Below are 11,276 nucleotides of genomic sequence, written 5' to 3' on the forward strand. Positions count from 1 at the left end.
TTATGTAGCCACCGTACAACGACAGCCTAATCAAGAGAACGTGCCAAGAAATTACCACGCAGAGTATAAACCACGAATAGGGCAACAAATGCAGCCGCGACAATATAGCGAGAATAGCGATAATGTTGGAGCAAAGGACGATTCAAATGGGGTTACGGCAATTATTATTGTGGGCTGCATAGCTGGGGTAAGAGTCATATACAGCATGTTAGGGGGAGAACGTGAGCAGTTATGGAGCTCCCTAGGTTTTGTCAGTGTCGAAGACTTTTTAACATGAACGCTTTTCTTCTTTTCTATTTATCAGATTGCTATTCTTTCTGGCATATTGACATTAATCATCTTCCAATGGAGGAAAAAGAAGCGTCAAGGAGCAGCTCAACGAAATAATATACCACACGCTGTAAACGATGATGATATGGATGGCTACACCGCCGAGCGTAAACATTTATTTTTTAATACCAACAAGGACCGCGATGAACGACGCACTTCTTCTCAAGCACGAATCCTCATGCAGCCTCCCCATACATATACCCCTGGAGACTATGACGAGCGACGACCCACTGTTGCATACATGTACGGTGTGGAGAAACCAGATGGGCATTTTCACCACGGAAGACACAATAGCAGTAGTAGTAATAATAGTGGTACCGACAGCAGTGGTGTCGAAGAAGAAGATGATGATAACATTGCATCTAAGCTAGTACTCCAGCCGGTAAAGCCGGATGGCTCACCAAAAGATTACACATCACCGGAATGAATCGAGGATAAGCTTGTGCTGTCGTTTGTATTATACACCTTATTGTCAATCTGTAAATCAAGTTATATATGTCAAATTATAATCCTTTCACATTCTTTTGACGTAAACATATCAAACCATAATTCATGGTTAAATAAATACATGTTGTATATTCGTCATTCTCAAGTTTTTGTTAACCCTACTATTAGCGGGTAAAATATATAAATATGACTTCGTAAACTATAATATACAAAGAGTTACAGATAAAGGACATATCATAAACGTGTCGCTGCTGTTGTTGTTGTCCAAGAAAAAAGGCTGCTTTTATAATGCCATTATTCTGCACCATCGGGCTTCACGGGCTGCAATCTTAGATGTGGAGTATAATATGCATCTTGAGGATTATTAGAAGAAGCAATCTGGCCTTGAGACGACGTTGTCGTCGTTGCTCCTTGATTTGTTGTCGGAGGGAATGTCCCACTGCTCGTTGAGCTCATAGTTGCTGTCACTGGTACAGCTGGCGCATATTGTGAATAATGCTGCGGTGGTGATACCGATGCTTGTTGTTGTTGTTGTATAGTATAGCTACTATTGGGGTTACTATAGTTGTATGAAGCAGGAGGCTTAGCGCTTCCTCCCATATTCTTTTCATCCACTTGTCTGGTCGCATTTGCGCCCTGTCTCTGCTGCCGCCGCCGTCGTCGGATGAAGAAGAAAAGCGCACCGGTAATGATAGCAACTCCCTAAAGGATAAGCCAGTTCTTAGATAAAGATGGAAAGCCAACAATAGCGCATACTACTACGCTTAATTTATATAGCAGCGTTGAGCTACATACCGCAAGGGCGCCAACAACTGCTCCCGCAATAGTGCCCGCTGAAGCTCCACCATCGGCTCCATTATCTCCAGAAGTATCGGACTGATCCTCAGTTGAGTTGCTGCGTCCAGGACCAGTGTAGTTATCTATCCATTGCCAACTGTCAGTATCAAGAATTTGGAAATCCGTGCGTTGGTGAAGATTAGCATCGACGCCAAACATGACAAACATCATGGTACTGTTTCCAGGAAAAGCAACTAAAAGGTAAATCATTATATTTTATCTGTTACTTATTTTTTTTGGTCACTTTTATTTCAACCTCCATCAAGGGCTTACCTGAATGCCCAAAGCGAGGACCAGCTCCAGCACTTGAGCTCAGATCAATTTGTCTCCAAGCCATGGAAACCGTGTTCAAAACATAGCAAAAATCGGCAGTAACGTTTAAATCTCCAGCTAATTCAAATTGTTGTTGTTGTTGCACGATAATTGAGATACAAGATTAAGCGCTAGCAATTGATTGTCTTTCTCTTGACCCGAATTATCACTCCCGTGTAATAATAATGTGTCAAAAAACAAAAGAAAATCTACATACTTGTGCGACCACCGTACAAAACGATGTCATCCGAGTTTGGCTCTATTTGTGGGGGTTTGTTTTGCTGTGTGATTAGAGATAAGCAAAACAACATTAAAGAAACACATACTGAGTGCTGCTGTATGCCACATTCGGGTAGTTGGAATTCTTTCTCCTGTGGCATTCAGTGTCGCCCACGAGGACGTTTCTGTATTGTAGGTCATAATTTCATCGAACGTGTTATCCGAAGCACCGTATACTTGTGATCCGTTGTTCAAAGTAAAGTAGCCTTGAATTTCACCACCCATGTAGTAGATCGTGCGCCCATCATTGCCCATGACGCCCTCATGCCAAGCATAAGAATGGAACTGATCTGGAAGTCCGACAATAGACCATTGATTTGACTAGAATAGCGAAACGGTAGTCATCTCTTGTTATGACCATGATAACAAAGTAATATTTCTTCCATATGGCTTTTTACCTCATAATTGAAAATTCGCATGTTTCGCGTATCGGTCATTTCAAGCTCGCCTGTCGCTTCGTCACTGAAATAAAATTATGGAAAGGGGTCATTCAGTCATTCATTCGTTGTAATTCACGATGTAATTGTACTTAGTACTGCTAGTGTCCGCTCAAGTCTTTGCTGTACCTGATACCGCCAAACACATAAATTCTGCCACTGGCATCAGCAGCTGTTCCAGCAGCGTAACTTTCGTACATCCCAAAGTAACACATATGTCAGTTATTAGTTTGTCAACAAATTTATGCAGCAATTTCAAAAAACTACTGGCTAATAAGGCAAGACTTACGACTGGAGTCCAGCGTTTGAGCTCAAAGTCTGCCATTCGTTTGATTCTATGTTATACGCAATGGTAGGATTACTGATGGATTGATTCGAGTACACGCTTCCGGCACCACCTGTAAGGACAATTGCGTCTTGCTGTGGTAGTGCGACCATGCCAAACATTGTGTTGTTTTCCGGTCTCACCGTTCCATTCACCTGCACTTCCACCCATGCCGAGTTGGAGCTGCTAACCGTAAAGCTTTCTGCAACATCCAAAGCATAAAAGTCGCCCGAACTGTCAAAGGTGTTGGTTGCTGAAAATGTTACGTGGCTACCACCATAGCAGTATATCCAAAAATCAAGCGATACACATCCTATAAGTAGACCACCCCCCACCGACACGAAGTTGCATTGATTATAAGTGTGGATTGTCACACGGTTTCCCTGATATTTGAACGAATTCGATCGAACCAATAATAATACTCAGATACAGTAGTTCATAATACCTGCCAACATTCGAGGAGGAGGCTGCAAAGCCGTGCTTTGACTGTTGAACAGCACAAAAGCAAATGAAGCAATCCACAAAAGCTTGTCCATGCGTGCAATATGCAACACCATCCGTTGGTAGTTTTTGGAAAGAAGAGAAGATAGTGGGTAAGTGAAAAAAAAAGGTTTTTGCGTAGCTACATAATTTGGGAATAAGTATGAGGCGCAGGACTACTTTATATGGCACTTTCATGCTACACAGCAATGCTTTTTATGGCACGAGTGGATATTTACATTCATTCGGTTGTACAAGCTTTTACATCTTCATCAAAATAGAACAAGAAAATATTTATACACCATCATTATGAGTTATACTTATCATTCTCTACACGTAAATCGTACCTAAAGCGGCAGTAAATCAATATCTATACTTCATCAAGTGTTGTCTTACAATACAACATAAAAGAATCAATTGTATTAGTATACATCCCTTGAGGGTACTTACAGTAATACGTAACTAACTTTTAAGACGGAGTTTGCAAGTTTCAAATCTGTGTACCTGAATAATGAGAGTGCTCATTCAGTATTGCTTTGATAACTCAAGCAGTGTCTTCGATCAAGTCAAGAATAATCGTTGCAAAAGGTATTCCTTTATGTCCGCGTCTTTGATGCTTTCTTTTTGATCAGTAGCTACTGTCAATCGAGAGAAGGAACCTACTACAGTTGCCCTCACTACTAAGAACATAAAAGAGGTACGAAGCATGAAAATATAGGATTTTTTGGAGGAATTTTTGGAGAAAGGGAGTATTGCGCGAAAAAGAAAGGAGTGAGTGTAAAAGATGGTTAAAACAGAAAAAAGTAAAATTGCTGCTTGTGCCTGTGTGTGTGTTATTGTAAGCTTAAAGTATGCGTGAGTGTACGACATATATAAGATTATGCTAACCATGTCGGTAACACATCATGCACCAAAGGTTACGCGATATCACCACTGTTCGTCTGCCGATGTGCGATAGGCTGGCAGTTTTGATAAAGTGATATTATGAAACCTATTAAAGTTCACTTCTGCTCCATTTTTTTTGAATGTATACTTCAGATGTTGACTATAGGCGTCCGCAGTGTAGATGCTAGCAACATTTTGGTATTTACGATGAAGGATCGTTTATGGGTCAATTCGACATGAAGAATATATGGGTCCAAATGATAATACAAACTACGCGAACCAAGTTTGATGTTCTTGAGCATTGTCTTTGATGAAAGAGTGGCAGAGCTGTAGTAAAGCCTTTTTACTATGTAAATTACACTATAGCGCTTTTACATGATTTTGAATGCTGTGCAAATGCCGTTTAGTAGATCAGCCATACAAAAGTACAGCGTTTACAGTATAGGTATCTACTTATAGGCTCGAGAAGTTACTTCCATAGGTTGTCAATCATGTACTTGATGAAGGCTTCTATCGCGTTTTTCGGTTTCCTCCTGAGGATCAATCACAAAATGTTTCACGTGTTGCCCAGGCATAGCAGAGGGTGCATTCAAGCACTTTGGCTAATTGTTGGCACCAATGGATGACATACAGATAGTGTGTGCCATACATTCTTTCAAGAAGGGTGCAACGTGTTGTGCTTGCCGAGTCATGGCACGTGTGATACATGGCCGACAGGAAAATTGTGGACGATCTCTGCAACCATTTCGCATGGCAGTGTTGTTAGCAACCAATTTTGCTTGGCGAGCCTCGTTTTCCATAGCAAACAACATACAGTAGCTTCTATAGCTGTTGATACTTTGATAAGCTATTGTCGACAGAACAATCATCGCTTCGCGGATGTTGTGCTGCAAAAGATACAGGTTGCCTATTTAAGCGCACGGCATCTGATAGCTTTTTTGAAAGCATACTAATCTGCCAAGATAAGGTAGCCTGTTGCGAGATCGTCTTGATGCTGAAGTGCAGAGAGTACGTTATTCAGAGATCCTTGATGATCTTGCTTGAATTCTAAGCTCGTTTCAAGTAGAACCTGGCTGCTAACGGTCCCAGGACTTCCTGTAAGGCATCGTCGTAAAGTGTACGATGGCGTAATCAGAATCGTCTTTACCAAACAAAGCATTACCTGCGTCAACATGCCGTCTACTAATGCTCAAGTCGAGTTTGTAAATCAGGACTTCATTTACTGTAGTCCCAGGCTATTGAGTAAGTTCAGGGTCATAAAAACAGTGTCTTATGGTAAATACACTGTCAAGTGGGCAGTAAATTCAATTGTGCCCCTTTAAGTGAACCTGAACCACCGCTAATAACATACATTTTATACTGTACAAAAGAAAAAGATACAGTGAAATTTAGCTAATTACACGTTCTCTTCGTGAGCACCGTTCCAATGGTTTTCACAGTAACAATACGTCTGGATATTTCAGTTCTTTCCTTCATCTCATCATCGAATATTTCCAATGCTCTGGGATCGTACGTCAATATATGTTCTTCAGGATCCGAAAGGCTGTACTTGTGCTCAAATCATACACGCCGTAACTATTACATATCAGAAGACGAAGTTCCCGCCGGAGTCGAGGATGTACAAACTGGTGGGCACCACATTTATGAGTTAATCTAAAGTTCTATGTGATCTGGGACGTTATATAGGTGGCTGCATGTACTACTGAGTAGGATGTTAATGCGGAAATCAAAGCACACTGGAACCTATGGGAATGTTGATGGCAGCAGTTTCTCTGTACTCCATTATAACTGAGCATGCTTTATTGTCCACTACTATGCAAGAATTTGGTATCAAAAGGACAACTAGAAACGACTCTGCCCCCCTCTTTTTTTAAGTCACTATTTTCATTCCTTTTTTTTATTTACCATTACCATAAAAGTACTGGAAAATTTACTGCATTCGAGCTTATATAGGTATTCTCTGATAAAACATCCCTCTCAAAAATTCTAAAAAGTACTTTTTAATGTGTTTCAGGTTCTCTCTTTCCTGTGGTACAACATTATAACAACATTTATTGATAATATCGATCAGCGCCTGCTAGCACCATTGTTAGCAGTAAATCCTTGCACCCCGGTTCGGTATCATGATTACGAGTGCCACCGCCGAGAATCACAACAACATGGATTTTGCTTTTGATGGGATGGAATTCGACGCGACATTTGAAACATTTACACAAAACAAGTTGTTTGCCAGTTGCCATGGCTCTGAACCTGTTTACGGGTACGGACAATAATAACAATAACATTAACAGCAACAAGCGGCGGTGGGATGTTCGCGACCGCAAAGACCGATGCACCCTTATTTGCCGCGCATCATCATCATCAGCAACAACAACAACATGCCGGATCCCCGAATCTGATAAATAACGGCACGACGAGGGCGAAAGCAGCAATAGCAGCTACATACTATTATTGCCCACGCTGATATTGATACGATGAACGCTATCCATCAACAATATAATGTACTTCTAACAAGTGATACTTTCGACGATAACCGCATATCATAATCATCGTCATCAGCATCCTCAACAAGGAGGTTCTGATCCCGCCATGTTTCTCAGCCAACTTGATCCTACCACTGCTGCTGCTGCTGGAGGTATTAATAGCATCATCGGCCTTTTCTTTTCAGCAACAACCCTCAACAACAAGAGCATCATCTTTCAGCAAAAGCAGTAATAATATGCATATGCTGCTAGCAATAGCAAGAATACACATAATGCCGAATTTAAGGCGGCGCTCAAGGCAACGTTAAGGAAACGCATGCGCATAATCACAGTTACATTTAAAACGATAACTATAAATGATAATAAGCTGTATTAGCAGCAACTATACATATTTCATGCATGCCTCTAGTATGTAGCAGCAGCACGGGATATGCATTATGAGTACTTAACTGCTACATCATATACCAACAAGCTGTTTCTTTCTTCTTAACATGTGAAAAACATAAAAAAAAATCATGTGGACACGTCAAAACATAAGTTAATGTAATTTTGAAAATTGTTGATGGTAATATAATAAACACGCTTTGCTCTGTTAATGTTTATATAAAAGATAGATAAAAGAAGTAGAAAAAAGTTTGGATACAATATGTCCACTTAGAAATGAGATAACATACATAAAAAAAAGGTAAGAAACATGAATGTGTGATTTGGGGGGGGTGTTTGCGGAGATGAAATGTTGCATAAGTAAAATTACGAAAATATGTGCAAAGAAGAAAAATAAAGTGAGTGTAAAAAAAATAAAATAAAAACAAAGAAGAAAAGTCTGCTGCTTTTGTGTGTGTGCTATGTAAGATAAGTGTGTGAGTGTGTGATGTATAAGAGAGTGCAAAAGAGTGAAAAGTATTGAGACATATGTAGTAGTATAGTGAAAACAACATGTAGATAGATAGAAAGAGAAAAAAGTAGTGGGGAATGTTGGAAATATAGAAAAAGGGAAAGGCGGGTTTGTGTCAAATGTGTGTGTGGTGTGTTGTTTTTTCGTTCTGTTTTGTGAGGTGGTTTTGTTATTTGGGGTTGGAGCTCCAGGTTATGATGCAGAGGTTGTGCACAAGTCGGCACTGGATTGAATATAAATAGAAGATGTTGATGAATCGGTGGTGTGACGCACGGACAGGAATGACTGCAATGCTGGATCCGGAAGCCAGGCAGCCAGTTGATCGGAAGAGATCCGATTCAAGTGCAAATGCCGAAGCACATCCGCGTCTTCGTACACCACGCGACGGTTGTTGTTGTTGTTGTTGTTCTTGCTGTCATCGTCACTGTCCATTGAAGCATGCGAAATCTCTGCACTGCGACTACAATTTGTTTCGTCGTCAGAAACATGAGTTAGTGCTCACTAGCTACTACTTAAATGCTTGTAAATGACTTACCGATCGCTAGCAACGTTCACAGTCAGATCTTGCTGGGTCGGACACGCGACGATGAAAAACGGGAGTGACACCTTGCTGCTGTCATTGTCAAGATGATCATCATTGACGACGACGGCTTGCTGTTGTTGTTGCTGTTCGCTCTCTTTGTTGTTGTGATAGTTACGCCAGACCAGGTTGCACAATTGCAAGTGTTGTGCTAACTTGTCTCGGATTAATCCTCGGGTGCGGTTGATGGAAGACATCAATTCGGCTTGACGGCGCTCCTCCTGATCGACCTGCTTTTGCAGCTCCAGGTTTCGATCTTCCTTTTCTTCTTGGAAGCACGTTGGAATACCAAGCCATTTGATTTGCTTCTTGTCCTTGGCAATGATGTCCATCGCCATCAAGACATTGAGTGCGTCGTACACGCGTCGCCGAATGTTCTTTTGGTCAAACGAGCGTTTCTACAAGCGTTGTATACGTGTAATGTGAGTCACATCTTTATCTTTTTTTCTGCTGCTGATAATCACAAACATAAATAATCGAATCTTGGCAGATAACTTACATCGTTGCCTTCGGCTTCCATGGTAGCCCTGATGTCCAAGGCTAGCTCATCGGCGACCTTTTCAAATTTATTTCAATTTTTTTATTATTATTATATTGGGAATTGGCAATAAAGAGATATAAAGGGAATTACGATTATTATTGATACTATAAGCTTTTTTTTGCCGGATAACAATCAACAGAAAAAAGAAAAAAAGATTGTTTCCGCAATTTTGTGTGTATATATTATTGATTGTTTATTATTTACCTCATTGTAGGTCGTAACGCCCTTTTCCGCCACCTTGTCACACACCTGCTTGCTAAAATGGCGCAGACCCTTATTCGCCCGAGGGACTGGCTCAGAAGGGGGTGACGGCTGCTGCTGGGGATGGTCATGGCACCTGCGTCTCTTGGCTGCTGTCTGAAGCGGCTGCTGCTGCTGATCCACGACACGAGGACGACCGCGTTTCAACGACGTGTCGTTAAAGTGCGACTGATAGCCGCTGCGGAATTCCTCTTCGTCTAGCTGGCGCAGTTCCGGTGCGGAGTTCAGAATGGAGGCAATAGAGCCTTTGCGGCTCGGAAAGTCTTCGTCTTCCGAAGGTGGCGAGAGCTGTGGCGGCAAAGACGGTGAAGACACCGACATGATGTCTTGCAAAGGCGGGAGGCTGTAGCCGTACGATGGAAGTGCAGACTTGAGCAGATCATCTTTGCTGGTGCTGATGAAGCTGCTGCTGCTGTTGTTGTTGTTAGTACGCGTTCGATGGTCGAAAAGAGACGGGAGTTTGGTCGAGATGGGATGGATGTACGTCGTCAAAGGAGGTGATGGAAGCGATTCGGAGTGGAAAGGTACGAACGCGGATGTCATGATCAACGAAAGATTTTGGAGGACTACTTGATAAAGAAGAAAGAATGCGACGGGGTTTGTGGTTTAAGCAAGAGATAAAGAAGAGAAGAGAGAGAGAGAGAGAGAGAGAGAGTTAGAGGTAAAAGGAGAGAACTTGTTATCAAGAAGAAGAATAAGAAGAAGAAGAAGAAGACGAGGTTTGCTAGAAAGAAAAGAAATGTAAAGAAGAAAAAAAGGAGAAAAAAAGAAAAGAGAGCGAGCGCGTTTGTTAGAGGGTATATTTATATAAAGAGATATCGTAAATGGAGGAAACGAGAAAAGAAGAAAGAATCAACTTGAGACTACGCTAGAGGCACCATTATATAAAGTGCTGTTTGTTTGAATAGGCAAAAATAAGCGCGCGCACTATCAAGTACGACTACGACTACTGCTACTGCTACAAACAAAGGGATAGCGAGAGAGAGAGAGAGAGAGAGGGACTGTACAATAGGATCGGATCCGGTCGTTTCAAAGGTAAAATCGGGTTACCCTGTTGGTCACTTTGTCCCCTCTGCCGTTTGATCTTTAAGTAAGTTACACTTTTTGTGAAAGAAGCGGAATTCACATATTTGGTAATTCCATCACCAGGCCTTTGCTAATAGTTCCCATGACAAGTTCTTTATCGGCATCGCATCCGTCCCATTTTCTTGTGACAGATTTCACACGCTGGTGCCTGAGCCCTAAACAACAACAACAACAACAACAACAACAACAGCAACCTCATAAAAAGCGTGTGTTGTTCTCCTTCCAACTGCTAACTCAACCTCTAGCTCGGATTCTCTTTACCTGGAAACCCCACATCACATAATACACAGCAAAAAAGCAGCAACAACAACAACAGTAGGGTGGGACTAGAACCTACCCGTCCAACATTCACATTCATACTCTCACACACGCGCAACAACAACAACATCAACAACAACAACATCAACAAAAAACACGCATTGTCAGATACGAGGGTGCTCATATATATTATTTACAGTATTTACTCTTCGTTGTTTGTCCCCAACAAAAGGCAAAAGTCAGAAAAAGAAGATAGGGTCAACCGATTTTGATAAACTGTGTCAGGCGTCACTCACCGTTTTTTTTCACCTGCTTTTGTTGTTGTTTTTCTTGCTGCTGCTGCTGCTGCTGCTATGTCCACGATCCCATTTTCCGCAGTCTAAAAAGGCAATTAGCGATTAGAACTCAAGAAAAAAAAACTCTGTGTGTGTGTGTGTGTGTGTGTGTGTTTGGGGGGGGGGAGATGTTAAGAGGGTCCTAGTGGCAAGGCGGCGCCCACTCTTTTAACTTTTCGTTTCTTTTGTTTTTTGTTCTTTTTCGGCGGGGACCGTAGTTCAACGCAAACAGACCTGTCTGGCTTGTTGTATCCCTCGTGGAGTTGTTGTTGTTTGTGTTTTTTGTTGCTATAGCGGGGGTGTGTGTCGGTTACCATGGTCACAGACAGACAGGTACGCACGTTTTATCTCCAAGGCCCCATTGTTGTAAAATTGTCAAGATAGGGCTGAGAGTGCAGTAATATGAAAATTTTGAGAGAGAAATCCGGTTTGACTGAAGTTACCATATCGATCTAGGCTGCCGACTGATGATGTACGGAGAGCAAGGGAGAGAGAGAGAGAGAGA

At 41.7% G+C, this 11,276-nt stretch overlaps 3 protein-coding genes across 3 annotated transcripts; all 3 read right to left on the minus strand.

The window, feature by feature from the left end:
* Window positions 1-813: 813 nt before the first annotated feature.
* Window positions 814-3,716, minus strand: BDB00DRAFT_832904 (uncharacterized protein). Its single transcript, XM_053124237.1, has 10 exons — window positions 3,687-3,716; window positions 3,413-3,589; window positions 2,932-3,280; window positions 2,772-2,831; window positions 2,604-2,667; window positions 2,253-2,526; window positions 2,144-2,185; window positions 1,888-2,004; window positions 1,573-1,808; window positions 814-1,479 (listed from the first exon to the last, which is right to left on the minus strand). The coding sequence occupies exons 2-10, from the start codon at window positions 3,522-3,524 to the stop codon at window positions 1,072-1,074; spliced, it is 1,662 nt and encodes a 553-aa protein (XP_052977687.1). The 5' UTR covers window positions 3,525-3,589; window positions 3,687-3,716; the 3' UTR covers window positions 814-1,071.
* A 4,055-nt stretch (window positions 3,717-7,771) lies between these two features.
* BDB00DRAFT_832912 (E2F/DP family winged-helix DNA-binding domain-containing protein) lies at window positions 7,772-9,517 on the minus strand. The gene is made up of 3 exons (XM_053124238.1): window positions 9,036-9,517; window positions 8,790-8,846; window positions 7,772-8,688 (listed from the first exon to the last, which is right to left on the minus strand). The coding sequence occupies exons 1-3, from the start codon at window positions 9,411-9,413 to the stop codon at window positions 8,242-8,244; spliced, it is 882 nt and encodes a 293-aa protein (XP_052977688.1). The 5' UTR covers window positions 9,414-9,517; the 3' UTR covers window positions 7,772-8,241.
* An 819-nt stretch (window positions 9,518-10,336) lies between these two features.
* Window positions 10,337-10,692, minus strand: BDB00DRAFT_832916 (uncharacterized protein). The gene has a single exon (XM_053124239.1). It carries the CDS (start codon window positions 10,618-10,620, stop codon window positions 10,420-10,422), a length of 201 nt encoding a protein of 66 aa, XP_052977689.1. The 5' UTR covers window positions 10,621-10,692; the 3' UTR covers window positions 10,337-10,419.
* Window positions 10,693-11,276: the final 584 nt, after the last annotated feature.

The sequence above is a fragment of the Zychaea mexicana genome (assembly GCF_025766255.1).
Source record: "Zychaea mexicana strain RSA 1403 chromosome Unknown BDB00scaffold_58, whole genome shotgun sequence".
Taxonomy (NCBI): domain Eukaryota; kingdom Fungi; phylum Mucoromycota; class Mucoromycetes; order Mucorales; family Lichtheimiaceae; genus Zychaea; species Zychaea mexicana.